The sequence below is a fragment of the Mus musculus genome, chromosome 17, assembly GCF_000001635.26.
Source record: "Mus musculus strain C57BL/6J chromosome 17, GRCm38.p6 C57BL/6J".
Classification (NCBI taxonomy): domain Eukaryota; kingdom Metazoa; phylum Chordata; class Mammalia; order Rodentia; family Muridae; genus Mus; species Mus musculus.
In genome coordinates, this window is record NC_000083.6 from 12,966,795 (window position 1) to 12,992,814 (window position 26,020).

The following is a 26,020-nucleotide window of genomic DNA, read 5'->3' on the forward strand; positions in this document are numbered from 1 at the left end:
AGAGTCGTAATAAAAATGTTTATTTAGGTTTGGTCAGTACAGGTGAGATATACTGGAGTCACAGGGCAATATGCATTAACAGGACACAACAGTTCATAAAAACTTAGTAACTATGCACACAGATTTCTTAACATTCAGTCACCTAAAGATGAATGCACCTAAAGATGTATGGTGGAAAAACTTTATCTAACGCTGAAACTACTATAGGACTCCAAGTCCAACTTTTTAGTGATAAAAACTACTATACTGGGCAAACCTGGCAGTCCTAAACCCACATCTACTCTAACAAGTCTGAATGGTGCATGAGTAACAACAGCGTGAGGAAGAGTGCCCTGACAGCACAAGTTCTAGATAAGACAGATTTATACAGACATCATTGCTATAGATTCCCATTTACAACTTCACATTAACTCATATAAAAATAACTTGACCCTACACAAAATGTCCTTTTAGCAATGTTCAAAGTAATTAACTGTTACAATTTTCAAAGTGGCAGAGGTATTGAAGCAATTAAAAAAAAAAAAAAAAAAAAAAAAAAAAAAAAAAAAAAGGAACCAAACAAAACAAAAACACACCCACAAAAAGGTAAATTGTGACAAAAGTATGCATTAATTTTTTGACAGTATCCTTTCCCCAATTAAATGACACTGTATAAAAATTTTCTGGAAAAATATTACAAAACTGCACCCTGTACATTTACATTTGAGTCCAAGCCATTCTGAACATGGCGGGAACCCACAGTTCGATTACCTTTCCCACTCACTGCTTTCTCCTCTTGAGGGTCATGACTGGAGTCTGTGTCATTTGAGTGATGTGTGAGAGAGTTTTCACTGCCCGTGGGAGAGTCTACACTTTCATACCCCGCACTGAGTGGGTTTATGTAACTACTACCTCCTCTGCCAGTTCTCTCCTCTGAGCTGTTGGAGGCCTTATTACCATTCCCTGAAGAAGAAGGAAAGTCATCCTCAGGTGTGCTCCCCTCCCTGTGAAATCCAGACCCAGACGTCCTCTGGCGGGAGGAGCTGCCATTACTTGGTCCATTTGCCAGACGACTGCAGTCTTTGCTTGTGACCTCTGCCTGATCTACAGGTTCAGAAGATGTAGTCCTGCTGGTACTTGGAGCTGAAGCTTGAGACTGCTGCTGCTGGTACTGTGCCAACTGCTGTCGTGTCTCCTTCAATTGTTGCTGAAGAACTAGAATGGTGCTCTGCATACCCTCTACTTCTTCATCAAGTTGAATGATGAAGTCATTCAGTTCTGTGCAAAGGAGAGCCAAACTTTAGTATCTTAATTTTTTGTTTGTTTGTTTTCTGTATAGCCCTGGCTGTCCTGGAACTCACTCTGTAGACAGGCTGTCCTCGAACTCAGAAATCCACTTGCCTTTGCCTCCCAAGTGCTGGGATTAAAGGCGTGCACCGCCACCGCCACCACCACCACCCGGCTAATATCTTAACATTTTAAAACATTTCTCTGCTGTATGTACACACACCCACTCACCTGTGTATGTGTGTGCATTGAGAGGCCAGAAGTCAACACCAGATGTCTCTTTTCTACAGCTTTTTACTTCTCATTGAACCTGGAACCTACCCTTCTGGCTAGGCTAGTTGACCACCAAGACCCCAAAATAGATTCTTTAAAGAATTTACTTGGAATTTTAATCACCAAGAAGGAAACATTTGGAGGGTGGCCTGATGTTTTAAATACTATATTAAAGAAATCAAGCTAAAATTTGATTGCAACCATCCTGCCTCATACAATTGATGATAACTTGTAAAATCTTATCTGTGTCCCTTTTCTTCACCCTTAGCCAGGGCCTTAAATTAAATCTACAGCATCTCTAGCCCTCAAGACAGTGTTAGTTTTTTTACTCTAACCTCACAAAGATGTATGTGTACGAACCAAAGTCTGCTCCACATACAAGAACACAATCATAAAAAATAACTGGGGCTTGCCAAAGTATACAAGTCAATTTTAAGGTTTTTGGGGTTTTTTTTGTTGTTTTGTCTTTAAGGCTTTAAGAACAACAAACTACATAAACTCTCCCCACTTCCATGTTTACTCAGTAAAAACTAATAATGACAACAACATTGTCTATTGGCTTTCTTTGCAACCAAGAACCAACTAACTACACTGGTTCTCAGTTTACAGTGTGGATCCATTTTTAACTCTTAATCCACTTCACAAAACAAACAAAAAATGCAGCTACACTTAGACAAAAAAGGACTATAGTAACAAACACATTTAGTTTGTCTCAGCAAATTTCAATACTAAATCCTCTTTTAAACGAAGAGTACCTTAAGGAAGTATAATGACCAAGTTTCCAAGATTTATATTTAGAAGACACTGTTAGTGATGCTCATGCACTGAGTTATCAATTCTTACACCTTAAACAAAACATCACACACACAAACTTAGAAAAATGTCCCTGCATGCTATTAGTACCTTGGGGAGCACTCTTTTAACATTCAATGGTTTTGTTTCATAAGTCAATGGTAGGTGGTACATGCACAATTTTAGGTAGCCATCATCTAAGAACATGCACAGAATCTCATCCACCACAAGGCTGGTAGCTATAAAGCCAGTGCAAAGTTAAAATAAAAACCTCCTTACCATCCTGACTGCTTTTAAGCTCCTCACTATATTTCTTCTGTAAAGCCAATTCTGCTTCAAGCTGTGCAATACGGCCCTGGGACAGCTGCCTTCCAAGCTCTTGGTTCTCCTGGATAAGCATTCGACACTTCGCCATTAGCTTTTTGCCTGTTTGGCTGCAAAGGAAAGAGCCTATCATCACAAGATGAAGACAAAGCTCTCTCTAGCCTTTGCTCACAATTTAATAACTGGAGCATCAACACGTACAGAACATAACTATGTTACAGAGATGCCACCCTGTAATTACCATCTTCTTTTCTGGAACATGTCCATCTTCTGCACTTCAGTATTTTTACCAAGAACAGCAAAAATAAACCTTAAACAAAAAGTGCCAAATAGCCACTTTTTGTTCCTACTGTATCAAGGTTCTCATCCTAAATTATCATTTCAAGAAGAAATAGGCCATTTAACGTGTATGTTGGATTTAACTGTTAATGTAACACCAAGGTACTAATTCATCAAACAGAAAGGTTCTTTAAGAAAATACGTGTAGTATCAATTACAAACGCATGCCCCTTTATCATCTATAAAATACCTATAAAAGAATAAGAATATATTCTTACTAGGAAACACACATAATGGATTCCTTTAACTAGGCAGTTCTCTGGCACATATAACTTCTATACAAGAATGTATCTTTTAAAAGACTTCCCAAATAGAAATCCATTAATTCCTTATTTAACTTAACTGAGACATAATTTCCTTTCTTTTTGCTGTGTAGTAGAGGATGATGTTAAAATTGCAATCCTCCTACTTCTTAAACACCAGGAATACAGGTGTGGGCCATTATTCCTGATGAACATATAATACTGGGATGTGATTTAGACTGTATAATACCAAGTCACAAAGGTTTGGGCTATTTTCCAAACCTTGAATTATCTGCCAGATTATGAGTGCCACAGAACAGTTTAGTTTTCAATAATAGTGTCCTAACTATTCAACTCCTACAACAACTGAAAAGGGTAATCAAAATTTCAAGTAACAAACCAATAAAAATCTCACTGCTTTCAGCCTTAGCAATAACAGCAGAAATAACTTTAATATGTAACTGTGGTACTAACTTTGAGACTTGCATAGGAACAGTTTAACATTCTTCAAATTGTGTTAGGAACACTTTGGTACTAGAGTGTTTTTTTTCCCATATATAGCGGGACTTGCACTTTCCAGATACACAGATTTTCATCTGATCCTAGGAACACCTAAAAATAGTAGTACTTTGTAGACAACTCTTTTACAGGTAATGTTGTAGGGTTCCTTAACTTACAGCTCATGTTATATAATACAGTTCAATAACAACAATAAAGTGCAATTAAAATTTCCTTACAGATGTTTTTGGAACAATAAAACCCAGGTTACTAATGTTCAAAGGAGTCACAGTAGAAGCCCTGAGTGCATGTATTAAGTTTTCTTTGTTTAACCATTGCCTTCAGTTATTGTAGCTCTACATCCCTACCCACATTTCCTATCGACCTCCTCAGAGTTCAGCCTCCACTAAACAAGCACGGAGAATCTAACAAGGAAACAAGATGTGGACACCACTGCCAAAGACACCAGAGCTCCTTCTTCCTTCTAGTTGGCTACCCATATTCCAATAACTTCGTTTCTTTTTTTCTTTTGAGACAGGGTCTGGCCCAACACGTGTTTGCCTTTAATCCCAGCAGGCAAGATTTCTGAGTTTGAGGCCAACCTGATATACAGAGCGAGTTCTAGGACAGCCAGGACTACACAAAGAAATCCTGTCTCAAAAAAAAAAAACAAAATGAAACAAAACAAAAAAGGGGGTGAGGGGAGAGAAAGATTCTTACTACCCCTGGCTGCCCTGGAACTGACTGTTCTTACAGTTTGTATTACTTTGTAAGTATTGGATTAAAGTTATGGCTACCTGTTTCTTGGAATCATATACAACAGATTTTCTAGCCAGAAAATAAAGACTTTAAAAAAAAGTATAAAATACATTAATTGGTCACTTGCCTTAGCCCCATACAAAAATATCAAAAATGTTAAAGTATTTTATTTAAAAATGTGTAACATAGCTTAATGCTTAGCAGGCTGATATTGTCCTAGCATAAACTGAAGTTAGTTTTATAGGCCAGCACTAGACACACAGAGAGACCCTGTCTCAAGGAGTACCTCTAAAATACCTCAAAACTGCTTTAATTTTTATGTTAGCAACTATGTTGTATAAAATCTGTACTTGTGGTTATAACAGCACACATAAACACACTCCACACATAAAACAGTGAGGGACCTGGGAGTGTACTCTGAGTTTATTTAGCAAGTGAGGTCATGGGTTCAATCCTTAGTACTCTTCACCAAAGAAAAGGCTAAGGATATAGCTCTATTGTAAAGTGCTCATCTAGCCATGTCAAAGCCCTAGATCCAATCCTCAGCAACACAAAATAAGTAGAAAGAGAGAGAACTTAACTACAACTATTTTAAAATGGATAGTAGAGGTTATTGCTTTCATTAAAAAAAAAATTTAAAAATTGGTGCTGGAAAGTGAGGTCAATAGTTAAGAACACTGGCTACTTTACAGGACCCAGGTTTGATCCCCATCACACACATGCTGGCTCCCAACCTTCTATAACTCCAATTCTAAAGGACCTGACATCCTCTTCTGGCCTCCATATGCACATGGTGGAGAGAAAGACATGTAGACAAATCACTCACATATACATACAAATAAGTCTTTAAAAAATAAAATGCCTTTGTATTTTAAAAATATTTCTGTTCTCTTTTCATGAGTGTGGGTATTTTGTTTGCATGTAAGTCTATGCAACACATGCACGCCGGGTGCTAGAGGGAAGCATATTAGTTCTCCTGGACTGGAGTTTTAGAAAGCTGTAAGTTGCCATGTAGGTGCTGGAAATTGAATCTGGGTCCTCTGGAAGAGCAGCCAGTTGTTAACCACTGGGCCAAACCCTCTAGTTCCTTTTGTTTCTCAATGTGATGTCCTGGCTACACTCAACTTCCTGATCTGCCTGCCTCTGCCTCCTAAGTGCTGAGGTGACTCCTAAAACCAAATAATCCCAGTAACAGGAAATACTTAAAACACAAGGGGCATCAGTATATTACCTTAATAATCAAGGGAAGGAAGCCAGGTTACTTTGTAGAGTTGTACATACAACTGCCTAAATGACTAAGTTGAAAATGACCAGTATATTCCTAAACACTCTTACAATGATTGTGTTGTCAAATGAAAGTGTAGAGCTGACAATATTATGGAAGGAATCACAATCCATTTCTTAGTAGTTCTTTTGTTTATTCTTTGAGATACAAATCTATGAACGTACTCCTAAGTCCCCTCTCCTTCTGTATCAGCCTCATCACTGCTGGGATTAAAGGCATAAGCCACCACATCCAGCTAAAAAGATCTTTATCCCTCAAAATTAGACCTGCAGCAAAGGGCAGGAATACCATATACATATAGGAAACCTTACAACCCAATCATTGGAATCATTCCACATTACTAATTAAGTACTACTTATTTTCAAATTAATAATGTAGTTTTAGTACTTGATTCATTATATCACATGGTTTAGTTTTATATAATGAAACCTCATTGATGGGTTGTTAAAATAAGATTAAAAAATACTAAGAGACCATTAAAAAGGTAGTAATCTAGATATGCTAAAAAAATACCTAGAAGATAAAAATGAAGGGAAATAATAAAGCTTTGAAGCATGTGTATGTACCATATGATTACATTTCTTTAAAACCAATATACATGAAATCATTGTGTATCCACAAATTATCTCGATGACACCCAAGATATTTAACAGTGGTACTGGTCCTGTAGAGCAGAATGGGGTAGTTTGACATCAGGTCCATGAGTGACACTTTCCATCTCCCATCTTTCTCTAGTATTTCATTTGTATACATGAACATGTATTGTCTTATTAAGAGAGAAGATTAACAATAACAAGAAAGCAGGCCCACAGGCCTCAAAGTCACTGTATTCAAGCAGCAGAGAAAGACTGGCTAAATCTGAGTACATACTAGCAATACATTTTACCAATTACTATTCAACCCACTAAAACTATATTCAGAATCATTTCAACCATGAACCTGAAAATGCATGAAATAAATACAAAAGATCCAATTTTGTCACAATAAACTACTTTTAAACAGACTGGTTTACTTACCCTCCAAACCCCCAGTGACAATTTTAGAAGCAGACTTGTTCCTGAAAAATTATACACATCATTCCTCCAGCCCACCCTGCCCACAGTCAGTCCACTAAAGCACAAACATAAGCATACTTACAATTGATTGGAACGATTAAGAGAGAACTTAAGTCACCCTTGTTAAAACTGCACTTAAACGTTGGGGCATGCTGGAACATTTATCTTCTACTCATCTCAGACTCCATTATCACCAAGGGAAAATTCAAACTGGTGACTTATAGACGAAAAAAATTCACCTCCAGGATTGGATGGAAGCATGAAGAATATAATGCCTCATTTATCTAAATGAGCAAATGAGTTTGCTAGAAATGATCACTATACCTTTTTCAATTCACAAACCATCTCACTTGGGCCAGCCCAGAGATCCAACACATTATTTCCCCAATCTTCTGGCAGGCACCTTGTGAGACTGTCCCACAATATGTTCTACTGTAATATCCTGGGGCCAAATGCCAAGTCTCCTTGTCTTTTATACCATCTGGAATAGTCTTTTAAGCGAGACAGCCTTTCCCTTCACTTTGAAGAGCACAGAATAAATTTTCCAAAGTGTTGATCTGCTCTCCATAGCCCCCCAAAGTAAAATATTGAATACAACAAAATTATCAGAGTATTCCTTGAATTAAAAAAAACCCAACTATTTCAAGGCACATTTAATTTAATATCAGGAATTCGATAGATACAAAAGGCCCAATACAATGAAGGAACACATTCCCCCATTTCACACCAACGACAATGCTGTTTAACATGTGCCTGCTGAATGAGATGAGGGTTTACTGAATAATGGGAGTCTCATCACAGCCAAATACCATATACAATCTAGTTGTGAAATGAATGCTTATAATGCTTCAAACACTTTAAACCTGAAGTGTGAGACCACACCTTCACGTTTGTACAGTCCTTGGTTAAGGTTATCTACAGTTTCCACAACCATTCAAAAGACAAACCATTGATAAAAACCACATAGATTTAAGGCTCCATTATATAATATAGAGCTCAGAGCTAAATGGATAAATATTTGCTCTACTTGTACTGGTAGCTATGACGTGATTGTCTCACGGCTATTAGTTGGTTCTTAGCATAAGTAAGTCCTTTAAAGGCAAATTCACCTCATTTGAGTTTTGACCCAGTAGTTCAACAATCATGAAGTCCACAGTCTTATTGGCATAACTGATGTACAGTGTCTCTAAGTCACTATGCTCATGGCTAAGAGCGATGCATATTCCATTTTTACATTTTACTGGAATTTTACATGTTCAATTCATGATTTAAAACCTCTAGGATTTCAATCCTCGAAACTGTCTGAAGACACAGTGTGCCACAGACTTAAGACTTCTGTTTTTCCCTCTATTTTCTTCAAACAGAAACACTTTTCAAAGTGTCTACATGTCCTAGAAGGGGAATTTTTCGGAGTTGGCCTCTTCTTCGGAATAGTCCGACGGCATCAGGCCTCTGAAGCAAGGGGGAGGGGAAGAGAAAAGCTGAAACACAAGGTTCATCTGCTAAGTTTTACATTAACCATTACAAGCTGGACAGTATAAGAATGTGGCTTTTTTGGCTCAAAAAGTCTGAGTCTTGGTGTGGAAACGAGTACTTGGCTGTCCCACCACAGCTTTCTCGAGGTGGGACTGTCAGGGAAGTCTTGACTGGGGAGTATGATTTGTTTACCTATCAGGCGTAAACTTCCAGGCACTCAGTTCATTTTGGGCTTGTTCCAGTTTGTCTTTAGTCTGTTCCAGTTCACCTTTCATTTTTAGGAAAAACAAGTTGATTGCTGGGTCTACCATTGTTGATCTCAGTTGGGCCACACTCGGCTGCTGAACTTGCTTGAGGTACTGGATTTGAGTCTGTGCAAAGCAAAGGGTACAATTACTACCAAACCAAAGAACCCCTAAGAGGAGAAACACTCTTATTAAACACTCAGTCAGCCTATGTTAGGTCTGTACCCCTTTGATATTAAGTCTCCCTAAAGTTAAGGGTGTAGCTCTTTAACAGAGAGCATACACACAGAACAAGACCCTTGAGTCAAATCTCACACAATTTCAAACAACAACACAAACCCTAGAAAAAGTACCAAAACTGAGAACAATGGCATATGCCTATAATTCCAGCCCTTAGGAAGTAGAGGGAGGATTTTAAGCTTCCTAAGAGTTAAAAAAAAAGACTGTGTCTTAATTAAAGAAGGCTACCAAAGGCTGGGGATGTAGCCTAGTAGCAGATCACTGGCATTATATGAAAAAGGCCCTACGTTTTAGTCTCTACAACCACAAAGGAAAAACGGGGACAAAAGAAAACACACGTCTTTGTTTAAGGCAATTCATGAGGTTACTTTCACTGTACAACCAAAACAGCATTAAAACAAAACAAAACAGAGGCCATATCATAAGCTGGGGAATGGTGGCACATGCCTTTAGTTCCAATACTTAGGAGGCAGAGGCAAGCCTCTGAGTTCAAGGCTAGCCAGGACTACAGAGAAACCCTGTCTGAAAACCAAACTCTACCAAACCAAACCAAACCAAGCCAAATCAGGGTTGCCATCACACTCAGCAGTTAGAAGGATGAACTGGGGTCTGGAGAGATAGCTCAGTGGATGAGGGCACTGACTTTTCTTTCAGAGGACTGGGATTCAAATCCCAGCTCACAACTGTCCATAACTCCAAGATCTGACACCATCACACATACACAAGTATGCATGAGGGAAAATACCAATGCACATAAAATGGAAATAAGTAAATAAATAAATACATAAATAAGAGCATGAATTGCTCTTACAGAGGCAGAGGATGAAGAATTCTAGCTCTCAGCACCCACAATGGACAGCCCAAAACTGCTTAGGACTCCACCAGGGTTGGGGGTGGGGCTGTGGGTGGGTGGATCCAACACCTGTGGCATCCTTCAGCAGAAACCCACAGACACAAACATTAGTAAAAAGAACTTAAACCAAAACCCAAACCAAACTTGACCATGGTGGAACATGGGAGGCAGTCTGATCTATGCAGTGAGTTCTAAGGCAGCCAGGGTTATACAGTGAGATCTAGTTTCAAAACAAAACCAAAAAACAAGCAACATGTTTTTATTTTAAGGACTGACAATTGCTAGAAAGAAGCAAAGTTTAAAATTTTATTATAGAAGAACTGGTAAGGTCTTAGCTTACTTTTTGCTTAAACTACATAAAACTCCCACAGAAAGGTTAAATTTCACACAATTTCCACTTCTAAATTTAAAACAGTAGTGACATTATATCTTTATATTAGTGAAATTTTGTAGCATCTTTTTTTTGTTTTGTTTTGTTTTGTTTTCCAGACAGGGTTTCTCATTGCTTACTTTTTGCTTAAACTACATAAAACTCCCACAGAAAGGTTAAATTTCACACAATTTCCACTTCTAAATTTAAAACAGTAGTGACATTATATCTTTATATTAGTGAAATTTTGTAGCATCTTTTTTTTGTTTTGTTTTGTTTTGTTTTCCAGACAGGGTTTCTCATTGTAGCCCTGGCTGTCCCGGAACTTACTCTGTAGACCAGGCTGGCCTTGAACTCAGAAATCCGCCTGCCTCTGCCTCCCAAGTGCTGGGACATTTATTATTTTGTGCTTATGGGGTAAGTGCAGTCCTCTTCCTCTAACCATGTGGGTCATGGGGGTTGAACTCAGGCTATATAGCACAGTAGCAAGCATCTTTGACTACTGAGTCATATAGTCAATTCTACCCTACCCTATGTTTTAATAAAATGAAGTTTAAATTCCTTACCATAAATTTAGTAGAAGACACAAGTATACTGACTGACTTGAGACTACATTTATTTATGAGTTCACTGTACACAAATAGAAAAGAATATTTATGGAGATACTATGTTTTTCTTTTGAGACAAAGTCTAATTATGTAGACCTGGCCAGCCTGGAATTCAGAGATCCATACTGTACACAGCAGGATAGCACCATGAGCCCAAGCTTGCTCTAACAGTATTTACTTAATTTTTGTATCTGTATGTCAGTATGAGCATGTGCCTGAGGGTACCCCCAGAGACCATCAGATCCCTGGGGCTGCATTTATATAGGGAACTGAGTGTACTGGAAAGGGAACTCCAGTCCTCTGCACAAGCAGTAAGCAAGCACTTTAACCATTAGATCATCTTGCCCAGCTCCTTTGGAAAAATGTAAAAGAAATTAATTTTAAACAGAAAGTTTACCCATTAATTCAAAGTACTGCTAGCTACTAAAGGTTTTTTTTTTGTTTTGTTTTTTTCTTCCTTTCCCTCCCCCTTTTTTTTAGTTTTTCAAGACAGGGTTTCTGTGTGTAGCCCTGGCTGTCCTGGAACTCTGTAGACCAGACTGGCCTCAAACTCAGAAATCCGCCTGCCTCTGCCTCCTGAGTGCTGGGTTTAAAGGCGTGTGCCACCACTGCCCAGCGCTACTAAAGTATTTTAAGAGGAGAGTTAAATAACATCACGTCAGTGTGTCTCATGTGCTCTCCTCATTGGTTACAACAATCTCACAACACTGACTCAAACTAAATCCCAACAGTTAGCACTTTTGGTCATGAAAAGGAGGCGAATAGAAAAGGAGACGAATGTAACCAGAACAAACTCCCCTTTGCCAGGGAAGAAAACAGGAGGAAAGTTTTAGGGCTGGCAAGATGACTAAGCAGCTAAAGGTGCCTGCTGTCAGTCCTGATAATATGAATTTAATTCCCAGGATCCACATGATGGAAAGAGAACCAACTCCCACAAGTTGTCCTCTAACTTAAATACGCAGGTCATAAAATATCCATAAATAAATAAATGAAATATAGTAATAAAAAAATCTTAAGGGCTAGCAAGATTTCTAATGGGGGAAAGCACTTGTTGCTAAGTCTGTTGGCCTGAGTTCAATCCCCAAGATCTGTAGGGTGAGAATGAATTGCTGCAAGCTGTCCTCTGACTTTCACATTAAATACAATTTTACTAAAGATGTAAACCTGTGTTTCTGTATAGGCCAGAGAACCATCTTGAGTGTTAGCCTGGCTATACACCTCTAGTATTTTCCCTCCCTAGACAACATCCACTTTGTTTTTGGAGACAAAGTATCTCACTGGCCTGTTGCTTGTTGACTGCAGCCAGGAAGCCCCAGAGGTCTGCCTCGCTCCACTGGCTCCTCAGGGCTCTCCATGTGCAGCTCTTTACCTGGTACTGCAGTTCTGAACTCAGGCTCTGAACCCTACAGACATTCTCTTAGTTCTGTTTAACTATCTGAAATTATCACCTGCTTTAATTACTCCATTCTTACTTTTATCCTTAGCCCCCAAAGCAATAGGTCCTACTAAAAAGTAGCCTACTATCTTTCTGACTGCTAAACATAAAAGTTTTCAATTCCTATTTTTACTAAAACTAACTTTTGCCTCGACACTTCTTTTTTAGGTGTGGTGTGCACATCTTTAATCCTGGCACTCAAGTGGCAGAGGCAGATCTGAGTCTGAAACCAGTGTGTCACAGTAAGTTTCAGAACTGCCAGGACTACATATAGAGAACCTATCTCAAAAAACAAAGCAAAACAAAAAAGATTTACATTTTCTTACATGTTGTGTTTTGCCTACACATGTGTACATGCATCATTTGTATTCCTGGTGCCAGGAGAAGTCAGAAAAAGGGTTTGGGTCCCTTGGGACTAGAGTTAGTCTGTAAGCCACCATTTGGTTGCTGGCAATTGAACCTGGGTCCTCTTCAAGAACAAGTACTCTTAACAGCTGAACCAACTCTCTAGCCTACATCTAACTATCAGTGGTTCTTAACTGGTGAGCTGGTGGTGGGTGGACAGAAGAGGTGATTTGCAGTTCCTGTTTCCCTAGCATTATGCTCTTCTCTTTCTAAATTCCATCTCTTTCACAGTCACACAGTATAAACATGAGACCTACCTATGACTTATTAAATAGCTTGCCCCACAAGATCTAATTGATCAGGTCCTACTGACTGTGCCTAGAAGACTATTTAAGACACCCTTCCCAGGTACCAGTGACTTAACCAACCTCATGAGTCTTTTGCTGAAAAATTTTCCACCAGTAGCTGTACAGAGTGGTGCACACCTTTAATACAGCACCAGGAAGGCAGAGGCAGGTCCATCTCTGTAAATTCAAGCCCCGTCTGGTCTACATAAGGAGTCCTTCAGGCTAGCCAGAGCTATGTAGTGACATATTGTCACACAAAACAAAACTTTAAAAAAACAAAACCAACCAACCAACCAAAAAACTCCAGCTATTACTTATACCTAGGGTAAAACAAGTCCCTAAACCCTTAACCAAGTTTCAGCCATACCCGTAACTCCAACTTTATGTATCCTTTCCCTATTTTGTCCCCAGTGCTGCCTGCAAAGCCTCACCTTTGAATTGTAGATAGAAGAATAATGGCTGTATTACATAGGGAAGGGCATAAACAATGTGTTGAGTGCTTACAGCACTGGCTGCTCTTGCTCGGGCACTTACATAGTGGCTTATAACCATCAGTAACTCCTTTTACAGAGGATTCAATGCCTACTTCTGGCATCCACAGGCACCAGGCAAACATGTAGTGCGGAGTCATAAATGCAGGCCAAATGCTCATAAACATGAAATAAATATTAAAAATACGACAAGAAAAGCTTAAGGCAAAATAGATAGATAGATAGATAGATAAAAAATCCCAACGCAACACAAAACAAAACAAAAACCTAAAACCCATCTCAAAAGGTGATGGGAGCACCATCGTCCTCAAAGCCCTGGTGACTCAAAGTGCCACTGTATGCACAACAGTTGCATATTCAATTGCAAGCAGCACAAATTGCCTAATGATAGCAAAAGGTACACAGACTCCATAGAAATTAGGAATTGAGATGGAAGCAAACATAAGAACCTCCATTCCCAGCCGGGCGTGGTGGCGCACGCCTTTAATCCCAGCACTCGGGAGGCAGAGGCAGGCGGATTTCTGAGTTCGAGGCCAGCCTGGGCTACAGAGTGAGTTCCAGGACAGCCAGGGCTACACAGAGAAACCCTGTCTCAAAAAAAAAAAAAACAAAACAAAAAAAAAAAACAAAACAAAAAACAAAAAACAAAAAAAAAAAAAAACAAAAAAACCCACAAAAACAAACAAACACACCAAAAAGAACCTCCATTCCCAACCACTCTCCATTGTACCCTTTAAAAACAGTACACTTATATTTGCTATTATCACTATTTAAAGACACTCACGGTGCACTCTTGCATCTCCTGCTCTTTGGTTGCTAGCCGCATGACAAGAATGTTCTCCCTGCGTGCAGACTCCTGCTGTTGCTGCTTTAGTTTTTCTTCAGATTCCCTTAAACCAGTCACATCGTTTGCTGAGTAAAAGAAATCAAAATTACAAATTTCACTAACCAAAAGAAAATTCTCTTGTCAAGATTAATCAAAAAATTCACCGCCTTTAACGCCTTTAAGTTTTCAGTTTTGGACACAAGTTATTTGTTCCTGCTCGGAAGAGCTCCCCAGGGAGTCACACTGAGCTGCTTCTGTACTCCACCAGTCACACCTGAACACAGGAGACCACACGCCTACACTCATTTATAGTATATTTAATATATAAAACTCACAATAATACATTCTAACCCACTCAATAGAACAATGACATTAACTGGCCTGGCAGAGCAGAAACCTGGCTATATCACAGCACTCAGGAGCCTGTGGCAGGAGATCATAATTCCAGGATAGCTTCTGCTACATAGTATGAGACCCTGTCTCAAGCAGGGTTATGGTGGAACACACCTTTAATCCTAGCTCTCTGGAGGTAGAGGCAGGTAGATCAGTTCAAGACTAGCCTGGTCTACAGAGTAACAGGCCAGCTAAGGCTACATAGAGAAAACCTGTCTCAAAAAACCAAAAAACCCAAACAAAACCAAGAATACTCCTGCAACAACCCTGTCTCGGAAATCGACAAAGGAAAAATAAATAAATAAATAAATAGAAGCCAGCACTCGGGAGGCAGAGGCAGGCGGATTTCTGAGTTCAAGGCCAGCCTGGTCTACAGAGTGAGTTCCAGGACAGCCAAGGCTACACTGAGAAACCCTGTCTCAAAAAACCACAAAAAAAAAAAAAAAAAAAAAAGACAACTATACTATCTCTATCTAGGAAGGATCAAACTTACAATTAAGATCTGTGTACTTTCCCTCCAAAGCTTGAACATATGCTTCATATTGTTTCCATCTAAGTAAAAAGGAAATTCATATTAGTGGTTACATTGAAATTACCTTTATATTAAATACACTAGGAAAGCACACCCATTATCATAGAGTAAAAACTGTGCTGGATTATACTTAACTTTGACATAATTACAAACATAGTTTAATGAGCAAATGCATTCATTAGCTTTACTGCTTCTTCACAATTTACAGAAGACAGGTAAGGCAAAAGAACATACACATAGGTTGGGCATAGGTTACCTACAAAGGCTCAAGGCCAGCTTGGCACCTTAGCAAGACTAAAACAAAAAGACCCAGGTAGTGGTAATGTTAATCTCAGCATTGGGAGGCAGAGGCCCACCTGGTTGATTTATAGAGTTCTAGGACAGCCAGGACTACATATAGAAACCCCATCGTGAAAAACCTAGGGGTGGAGGTAGGGGTGGGGCTGGAGGTGGGGGTAGGGATCATCCTTTGAAATTGTATTGAAATAAGACTACCTGTCAGACTATTTTAGTATATATACCCTTGTATTTCTAATATTCAGAAGACTAAGGGAGATCTCTAATTTGAGGCCAACTTGAATATACCCTGTTTCAGAAAAACACCCACTCCTATAGTTTTTTTTTTAAAGATTTATTTATTAATATATGTAAATACACTGCAGCTGTCTTCAGACACTCCAGAAGAGGGAGTCAGATCTCATTATGGATGGTTGTGAGCCACCATGTGGTTGCTGGGATTTGAACTCGACCTTCGGAAGAGCAGTCGGGTGCTCTTACCCACTGAGCCATCTCACCAGCCCCCATTCCTATAGTTTTTAGTAAAAACTTATTATTGTATATGGGCTCACATTTGCCATGGTACACATGTGGAAGAGACTAAGGAACCGTCTTGTAGACTTGTTTGTTTTGTTTTGTTTTTCAGGGATTAAGCTTGGGCTACAGCTAGGTCTACACAGAAAGGGCCTTTACCCACTGAACCATTGTGCCCTCCCTGAGCTTGCTGATTTATTAAACTAAACACATTCTCTAGCAAGGTATATATGAAATATAAATGCTTTCTGTGTAACTAATCTTGAGTATTTTAGCTCTAAAAGAAAATTTGGTTGCTATCAATCTATGAATCACCTAAACTAATATTATAGTTCTTCTTGCTTACATACTGAAGAATCATAGGAAACATATCCAAAAAAATATTTCAAGTGACTTGAGGCTATATTAACATTAAAAAAAAGTCACACTGAATCAGATAATAATAGCACACGTCTTTAATTCCAGCAGTGGGATTTAAAGACAGGTGGAACTCTGGGTTAGAGGTTCCAAGACAGCCAAAGCTACACAAAGGAACCATGTTTTAAAACAAAAACTCCCCACATACATACCCCAACCCCCACCCCCCAAAACCAAACAAATAAAAAACCCAAATTAAGCCAACCCCCAAACAAACACTACAAACAACCATGTCAGCTACTGTAGTGGAAACATGCCAGTATTCCTATCCCTTGGTGGGCTAAGGCAAGAGGATCTTAATTTCCATAGGAAGACACTGTCTCAAACAATCAGTAACAAGAAAACCCCACAGAACAAGCAAACCCAAACTAGGGATGGCATAATGGTAAGTAGGTAGTCATAGTATGATGTATATGTATTTTTGATGAAAGAACATTTTACCTTAGAATTAACTCATCCCGTGCCATAACTTTGAAGTCTGTTTCACTCAGTCGGACCTAGAAAGAAAATTTAAAACAGACTGAGTATTCTTTCAGAGCGCAAAGTGTTTTCCACAGGAACAACTCTGAAAATAGCTTTAAACTAAATGTGAAGGTTGGAGAAAGCTTATCGGTTAACAGTGCTTGGAACTCTTCAGAGAACCAGTTTAGTTCGCAATACCTAATCAGTCAGAGTGCACACCTGTCTGGAACTCCAGCTCCAAAGGACACCATTTCTCCACTTCAGAGCATTCCCAAAATACAGATACACAAAAAATTAAAAATTAAAACCAAACAAACAAGTGAAATAAAAAACTCACATCAGTCAGATTAAACTTTCACACACCACATCAACCAGTATTTGCATCCTTGAGCCGTCCAAGTGTCCTTTAACAGGTAAATGCTTGTAAAACTATAATTATAATACAGGGGCAGGTGGATCTCTGTACGTTCCAAGATCAGCCTATTCTACAGATCAAATTCCAGGACAGCAAAGGCTACACAGAGAAATCGTTATGAAAAACCAGAAAAAAAATAAAACAGAAAAACTGATCCAGCCATATATTCAATATTCTTCAGCAGCAAGTAGAAATAAGATTACTGATATGCAATACAAAGTGAAAAGATAATCTTAGGAGGACATACATGCCTGATTTCCTTCCTGAGGCACTCAGGAAGTTAAAGAAACTGGAAAATGGATTATCACTACAAGCCTGGGGAAGGAGGGAGGGAGGGCATCAAAGTGCCCTGTGGTGAGGATTCAGATGCTTATCTTGAGATACAACTGCAGTTGTATAGAGAACGTTTGAAAAAAATGAAGAAATTTGAAAAACTTGTGAGTGTACCAGTTCCCTAGTTTTAAACTATTAATCCAGATGCTGATTTTGAAAGAAGCTCATAGAATGTTACTAAACATCTTATCAATCTACAACTTTCAATAGTTTGAGGGCTGGAGAGGTGGCTCAACAGTTAAGAGTACTGACTGACTTCTCCAGAGGTCCAGAGTTCAATTCCCAGCAAGCACATGGTGGCTCACAACCATCTGTAATGGAATCTGATGCCCTCTTCTGGTGTGTCTGAAGACGGATACAGTGTACTTACACCTAATAACAAATAAATCTTGAAAGAAAGAAAGAAAGAAAGAAAGAAAGAAAGAAAGGAGAAAGCAAGCATGCATGCATGCATGCATTTCTAAATGTTTGAAACAATTTCAACTTAGGTTCTACTTTTCAAAAGTATTTATTTAATGTATGTGAGTGCACTGTAGCTATCTTCAGACTCACCTGGAGAGGGGCATCAGATCCCATTACAGATGGTTGTGAGCCATCATGTGGTTGCTTCCAATTGATCAGGACCTCTGGAAGAGTAGTCGGTGTTCTTAACCACTGAACCATTCTCCAGCCCCTAGAAATGCTTTTTCTATGGCTCTATTAATTTCTCTTATTAAAAAAAAATTCTTGGCCAGGCAGTGGTGGCGTGTGCCTGTTATCCCAGCACTCGGGAGGCAGAGGCAGGTGGATTTCTGAGTTCGAGGCCAGCCTGGTCTACAGAGTGAGTTCCAGGACAGCCAGGGCTATACAGAGAAACCCTGTCTTGAAAAACCAAAAACCAAACCAAACCAAACCAAACCAACGAAAAAACAAACAAAAAAATTCTTGGAAGAGGGAGCCTAGACAAAAGGAGAACTGCCTGCACAGCATGCAAGAAGCAGACTTTGATTCCTAGAAGCACAGAGAACACTTTAAAGAGTTTCTAAGTATTAACCAGTAACACTAGTGTCACAATACAAAACAGGAAAAAACACTGAACCTGAGAAAGCAAACCACAGTTCATTACTCACTCCTGAATAATGTTGACTCCAAAACTTTAGGCAGAATTTTATATAACATTACGCTTTTCCAAACTGAATTACAAATCCTTCCATAGCCTATAGCACACTGTTTAACAGAACTTCAGGATACATGTAGTGTTATTACCTATAAGTAATGATAGCTAAACTCAGTAAAGGACTATAGAGCCAGAACATCCAAAGTTAGAAAATAAAGGAAAAAAACAAGAACTAATTAGGTGTAGCCTTGAAAAATACTCAGGTGGATAGATTTAAGTTACAACCCTGGGGGTTTAACAAAATAGGAGCAAAAATAGGAACATATACATACATGTGTGTGTATAGATGTGTGTAAAATCTGTAAAATATTCAGAAATTGTTCACGTGTGTATATGGTAATGTAATACAGGCTAAGAAGTGAAGATCACAGGAATACTGTAATGCCTTCTAAAAGCTGTGAAACTGAGCACATACAGAGACATCTTAAAGCTGTAGTCCCTTGATGCAAAGTACAAGGTAAAGGAAGTGGAAAATAAGGACATAGAATAGCCCCTTAAACTCTAAGAAAGGAGGGTTTGAAGCTGCTGACATACCTTTTTAGGAAGAGGTTCTTCGTTGGTCATCTTGCACCCTGAAAAATAAGGGGTGGGGGTGGGGGAAAGATTTTCAGTTGATTTTCTTTCAATTAAAGTTTTTTCTCCTCAAAACAAAACTGTTTTGTGAAATAGTTATTAAACAATCTTGTATTTCACAGCACTTTGGTCCCTTCATTCATTTTAGTGAAAGGGATTCAACCTAGGACTCTTCACAATTTAGGTTAGTTAGCCCAGGATAGCTTCAATTAACAACCACCAAAAAAAGGGCACAAAAGACATAAGTACCCCCGTAACTTTCACCAAATTTCCTCTTTGCTAACATCTTTCATCATCGTGGTTATATTATTTTTAAAAAAGTGTAAGTCAGGCCTCAGAAGGCCACCGAGGCCTGTTGCTAAAGGCCTAGAAGGGCAGCACCGGCCACCAGTTTGCTGGCCTTGACTTGTACAGCATTGCTGTGACAGTAAAGCAGAAGCCATCATGTGATTCACTACACTCTAACGATGTTAAATATAAAGTATATATACCTTAAAGACAGAACCATGTAACAAATGGACCTTAAACAATGCACTACACAAGTTGGGAAATAAATAGACAGAATAGGGACAGCTAACCTAACAAATACAAAACCTCCACTTGAAGATTTTGAGCACTAAACATTACTTGACTCAGTTTGAGGGACAGTATTTTTTTTAAATCTAAATTGTTTTGAAGTAATAATTTATACACAATTAAAACATGAATTCTGCTGGGTGTGGTGGCGCACGCCTTTAATTCCAGCACTCGGGAGGCAGAGGCAGGCTGATTTCTGAGTTCGAGGCCAGCCTGGTATACAGAGTGAGTTCCAGGACTGCCAGGGCAGAGAAACCCTGGCTTGAAAAAATCCAAAAACCAAAAAACAAACAACAACAACAACAACAAAAACCATGAATTCTTGGGTTGAAGGGATGGCCCAGCAGTTAATTGCTCTCAAAGATCTAAGTTCAGTTCCCAGAATTCATATAAAGTGGCTCACAACTCCAGTTCCAGGGAGAACCAACACCTCTGGCCTCCACAGACAAGCATATGCACACTAGCACACACACAGAATTAAAAATAAATCTTTAGGGCCTAGAGAGATGGCTCAGCGGTTAGGACAACTGGCTGCTTTTCCAGAGGTCCTGAGTTCAATTCCCACAACCACAAGGTGGCTCACAGCCATTCTTCCAGCATGCAAGTGTGCATGCATGCAGAATACTGTATATGCAATGACTAAATCTTAAAAAGTTCCTGTAATAACACACCTGATATTTTCTAACATTCAAACTTAACAAGGAGTCAGTTATTACTAGATCCTAGTTCCCAAAGTTACCTTATATTTTTCCCACTTTATTTTACTTAACTATACCTATCAAAAATTCTAAACTATAAGCTGGGTGTGGTAATATATGCTTCAAATTTGAGCACTCTGAAAGGATAGACAGGTGGACCCCTGTATTTTGAAGCCACCCTGCATTGAGAGTTCCAGACAGCCAAAGCTACATAGAGACTGTCTCAAAATTCTAAATGATTAAGATATTGACTGAAGCCGGGCATGGTGGCGCATGCCTTTAATCCCAGCACTCGGGAGGCAGAGGCAGGGGGATTTCTGAGTTCGAGGCCAGCCTGGGCTACAAAGTGAGTTCCAGGATAGCCAGGGCTATACAGAGAAACCCTGTCTCAAAAAAACAAAACAAAACAAATAAACAAAAAAAGATTTTGACTGAACATTTTGTTATACTGTTTTTAAAAACTATTTAATTTCTTAATGAATATTTGACTTGTCATAATAAAGATTTTTCCATTATCAATTTACATATACTCCCATATGCATGAAATAGTCTAGTCACACCACCACTGACCCCTTGGCTCTCAATCAGGTCTGTTGTACAGAAGAAACCAGTATTTTAGGAAAACACTCTAAATGAGCATATCATAAATTAAATCTTCTCTATTAAAAATCTCACTGTGCCGGGTGGTGGTGGTGCACCCCTTTAATCCCAGCACTTGAGAGGCTGAGGCAGGCAGATCTCTGACTTCCAGGCCAGCCTGGTCTACAAAGTGAGTTCCAGGACAGCCAGGGCTACACAGAGAAACCCTGTCTCAACAAAACAAAACAAGCAAACAAACCCCAGAAAAGCACAGCATACATCGTTCAGTAGCACGCAGGAGGCAGAGGCTGGAGAGTTTCAAGTTCTACACAGCAAGGATGTTGCAGGCCAGCCAGGGCTACAGACATACACCTGGGGAGATGGCTCAGTGATTAAGAACACTGACTGCTCTTCCAGAGGTTCTGAGTTCAATCAATTCCCAGCAACCACATGGTGGCTCACAACCATCTGTAAAGGGATCTGATGCCCTCTTCTGGTGCGTCTCAGGACAGCTACAGTGTACTCATACACCTAAATAAGTAATTCTTTAAAAAACAAAGGCAAGGCCGGGCGTGGTGGCGCACGCCTTTAATCCCAGCACTCGGGAGACAGAGGCAGGTGGATTTCTGAGTTCGAGGTCAGCCTGGCCTACAAAGTGAATTCCAGGACAACCAGGGCTACACAGAGAAAACCCTGTCTGGAAAAACCAAAAAAATCAAAACAAAACAAAAAAACAAAAAACAAAAGCAAAACAGAAAAATTAAAACACGAATAATTTGGCAAGCGTCCAATGACTGATTTTAAAATTACACAAGGTGGGAAGCAGCTAGAGAGATGGCTCAGAATTTAAGAATACTGACTGCTCTTTCAGGATTCAATTCCCACTTACATTGTAGCTCATAACAACTGTTACTCCAGTTCTAGGGATCTGATATCCTCTTCTGAACCTCCAAGGGCACAGCATAGATGTGGTACAGAGACAGACGTACAGACAAAACACCCATAACATAAAACCGAATAAATATATTTTTAAACTTAAGTTATTTGTGTAGACAGTATAAAGAATATAGAGGATGCCATCTACTCTTAAAGCCTAGCTTGGGTTATGGAATTACTAAGTGCCTAGCATTCCAGATCATAACACTATGATCCTAAGTTAGGCAACTTAGTACTCTCTGGAGAAAGGCAATCACAGGCCAAAGTAAGTTTATGAAAGAAGGTATGTATATGCCTTGCTAAAATAAATCACGATGTAAGAAATGGCATCGTCTGGCAGTGCTGAAGTATCAGCACTGCAGGAGTAAGAGAACTCGTTAGAAATCAGAATGCTATTTCAGTCTCACAGCTTTATTTGATCAAGTCACTTAATACTTTGGGCTTCAGTTTCCATATCAGTCAAAGAAAATGCCAGTGTTGCTTGGTGTACAAAGTGCTGCAGATCTGTTATTGGTACCATAAAAACACTATATAAACAAAGATTGTTTGAACACAATCAACAGAGAAAATAAACTCTACCAACATCATCTTTCAGGCAAAGAACAAATGCCTAACACCCTGTATCAATAGCTTATTCAATTATGGGAATACTGAAAAATTTCCCCAAGCTTAGTTAGTGACAAGAAATATAAAGTATTTAGAGGCAGGAAAGTGGAGATAAAGATAAGAATGCTATCTTATATCTTGATTTGCTAAAGCTGATAAAGTAAAGCTTCTAAAGACCACGATACAAGAAATACAACTCTATTATACACCAATAATCTAGATGGCTAACATTTACAAGAGGAGCCTACATTAGATACATATGACAAGAGGAGGCTTGAAAATTACAAGTTGCCGGGGCGTGGTGGCACACGCCTTTAATCCCAGCACTCCGGAGGCAGAGGCAGGCGGATTTCTGAGTTTGAGGCCAGCCTGGTCTACAAAGTGAGCTCCAGGACAGCCAGGACTATACAGAGAAACCCTGTCTCGAAAAACAAAACCGGGGCTGGTGAGGTGGCTCAGTGGTTAAGAGCACTGACTGCTCTTCCAGAGGTCCTGAGTTCAAATCCCAGCAACCACATGGTGGCTCACAACCATCTACAATGGGATCTGACGCCCTCTTCTAGTGTGTCTGAAGATAGCTACAGTGTACTCATATATAATAAATAAATAAATAAATAAATCTTTAATTAAAAAAAAAAGAAAAAGAAAAACAAAACCGGGGCCTAGCAAACACAGAAGTGGATGCTCACAGTCAGCTATTGGATGGATCACAGTGCCCCAATGGAGGAGCTAGAGAAAGTACCCAAGGAGCTAAAGGGATCTGCAAACCTATAGGTGGAACAACAATATGAACTAACCAGTACCCCCCTGGAGCTCCTGTCTCTAGCTGCATATGAATCAGAAAATGGCCTAGTCGGCCATCAGTGGAAAGAGAGGCCCATTAGTCGTGCAAACTTTATATGCCTCAGTACAGGGGAACGCCAGGGCCAAGAAGTGGGAGTGGGTGGGTGGGGGAGCGTGTGAGGGACTTTTGGGATAGCATTGGAAATGTAAATGAAATTTAAAAAAAGGAAAAAAATGAACTAGAAAAAAACCAAAACAAAAACAAAAAATACAAGTCATAACATAGTGTACAAACACACTCATCTGTTTAAGAGTGAAGAACTAAAGCACTCTTAGAAACCCATCTGCCCAAATCCTTAAAATTCAGTTTCAATCATATCAGAAGCCATCCTGTAGACTGCAACCTCCCCTAACTTGCCCCAGCAGTAGTGAATGAATGAGTGAAACCTAGCCACCTCAAAAATGTCTGTTTTCAATAGTTTCAAATCGTCTACATGTTTACCTATAAGAAAACATGATGCTTGGTTTAAAAGAAAAAAAAGCGTTTAAAAAAAAGGCATTTAAAAAATTTTTAAATTTATTATATGGTAAGTACACTGTAGCTGTCTTCAGATACACCAGAAGAGGGCTTCAGATCTCTTTATGGGTGGTTGTGAGCTACCATGTGGTTGCTGGGATTTGAACTCAGGCCTTTGGAAGAGCAGTCAGTTCTCTTAACCGCTGAACCATCTCTCTCCAGACCGCATTTAAAAATGTTTTATGAATGTTTTGCACGTATATATGTGCATCACGTGCACGCCTGATGCCACCCACTGAGGTCAGAAGTGGGAAGTCAAAATTCCAGAACAAGAGTTAAGGATGGTCAAGAGCCATCATTCCGGTGCTGGAAGAGAAACTGCTGAGCCAACTCTCCAGTCCCAAAGCTCAAACATAAGCTAAAGGGAAAGAAAGGTAGAATTTGTAGTAACTGATCTGTGACTTCCACCTATCTTTCCAAACAATAAAATTAACTAAATGAAAAGGCTAGGGTAGAGCGTGAAAACGATGAAAAAGGCGTAAATAAAACGTAGAGGATTATAACATGCTCCTTGAAGCTTTAACAGGCTCACCGATCTTTACAACCAGCTTACAGTGTATTCTTAGTCCTTTGGGGTCAAATTAACTGACTTCCTCATTCTCAAACCAAGAACTGTGGGCTCGGGGAATTGCTGAACGGCAGAAGGCTGGCCTAGCGTGCATGCACAAGGCCTAGCCGCCCCCCACGCCCATAAAACATGTACACAGAGAGGAAAACTTAGGTCTTGTTCTACCGTGCACCCGCTGTCTTATGCAAAACAATTTTAAATACGGTCAAATCAGCCATACAGAAATCCAAAACTAGACTAGAAGTTCACGAAAAATTCCACTAAGCTGTCAAAAAAAAAAAAAAAAAAGAACTACTCTCACAATGCATGCACTTATGTAAAAATGGAAGTCCACAGGTGAACGTGGTTGCAAAGACAAGCTACTACGTGGTACGGAATTGTTTTTAACAAAAAAAAAACCCAAAAAACAAAACAGAATGCTTCACTTGTGCCATACAGAACTGTGGGTACCTCTGGGTCCCCGGTGACGAACCCTGGAAGGTGGGAGGGGGCGACAGAGGCGGGGAAAGGACCGGCATGGCCAGTCAGCCCCGAGAGGGCGGCCTCCGGCCTCCCCGCCTCCCCGGCCGCGGGAACGCCCGCCCTGTCCCCTGCCGTCAGGGACGGAAGTAGAATGGCCGCGAAGCGGTGCAAGGATCCCCACGGGCAGCAAACCGCTCTGCCTAACGGGAAACCTGCACGGCCGCAGGCCCGGTCGCCCTTCCGGCCCGGAGTGCATTTCCCCGGGTCTAGGGCGGCCGCGCCTCGCTCCCCGGCCCCACAGGCCCTCGTGGCCATTCCCGCTGCGGGCTGCACCTACCTTCCCAGCCCGAGGCTGCGCGGGCGCCGCCAGTCACACAGGCCGAGGCCGCGCCGCCGCCGGCCCCCCCGCGCTCCTCCCGCCGCAGCGCTGGCGAGAACCTTTATTTGCGGGTCTCGCAGCCACAAAATGGCGCTGAGGGAGGAAAGCCGGCCCTGCCGCCGGCCCCGCCCCGCCCGGACTGCGCCCCGCCCCGAGCGCGCCGCGGAGACCCCGCCCGTGGCCCACTCACCCGAGACGCGCCTCTCGGGCGCCTCCTCGGTCACCGCGCCGGGCGCCTCTGGAGAGAAGGGGCGAGGGGCGGCCGGCTCGGCCCCGCTCGGGACCTCGGGGCGCGGAGAGGCAGCGGCACTACGCCGCCGCCGCACGGAGACAGTCCGCGGAAGCCCGCACCGGCCCCGTCGGGGCTCTGCAAGCTCAGCGGGGCTGGGAAGGGAAGCGGCCGGAGAGAAGGGCGGGCCCGCGAGGTCGGAGGTCACCCGCGAGGCATCTCGGGACGACGGCCGCTGCCGGACAAGCTCGGCGGGGCCACCTGCGGCTGCTGCGCGGCCTGGGCGGAGGAATCCGAGCCGACAAGCGCGTGATTGGCTCTTCCAGGCAGTCTCACAGCTCAGGATGCTTCCGCGCATCGTGCCGGAACGGGGAGACAGCGGCTTCATGCTTAAGCGCCCCTCGTTTTAAGTTGGGGGCGGGGGAGGGGGACTTAGAAGCCGTCGCCGTTCTTGGGGCCGCCGGCTT

The 26,020-nt window shown here is 40.8% G+C and overlaps 1 protein-coding gene across 4 annotated transcripts; it reads right to left on the bottom strand.

Moving 5' to 3' along the window:
* Positions 1-4: 4 nt before the first annotated feature.
* On the bottom strand, positions 5-25,749 carry Wtap (Wilms tumour 1-associating protein). 4 transcript variants are annotated; one of them, NM_001379058.1, is made up of 8 exons: positions 25,515-25,749; positions 19,122-19,159; positions 16,663-16,718; positions 14,956-15,014; positions 14,028-14,155; positions 8,502-8,680; positions 2,611-2,765; positions 5-1,257 (listed from the first exon to the last, which is right to left on the bottom strand). In NM_001379058.1, exons 2-8 carry the CDS (start codon positions 19,149-19,151, stop codon positions 674-676), a joined length of 1,191 nt encoding a protein of 396 aa, NP_001365987.1. In that variant the 5' UTR covers positions 19,152-19,159; positions 25,515-25,749; the 3' UTR covers positions 5-673. The 4 variants fall into 4 exon arrangements, with proteins under 4 accessions (NP_001365987.1, NP_001107005.1, NP_780603.1 ...); NM_001113533.1 differs by lacking the exon at positions 25,515-25,749 and adding an exon at positions 25,283-25,465; NM_175394.2 differs by lacking the exons at positions 5-1,257; positions 2,611-2,765 and having other exon boundaries at positions 4,226-8,680; positions 25,515-25,745.
* Positions 25,750-26,020: the final 271 nt, after the last annotated feature.

Coding starts and splice junctions, on each gene's coding strand:
- Wtap (NM_001379058.1), bottom strand. CDS start 19,151: ATGACCAACGAAGAACCTCTTCCTAAAAAG. Junction 16,719..19,121: donor AAGAACCTCTTCCTAAAAAG/GTATGTCAGCAG, acceptor TTTTCTTTCTAG/GTCCGACTGAGTGAAACAGA. Junction 1,258..2,610: donor GCTTAAAAGCAGTCAGGATG/GTAAGGAGGTTT, acceptor TCCTTTGCACAG/AACTGAATGACTTCATCATT.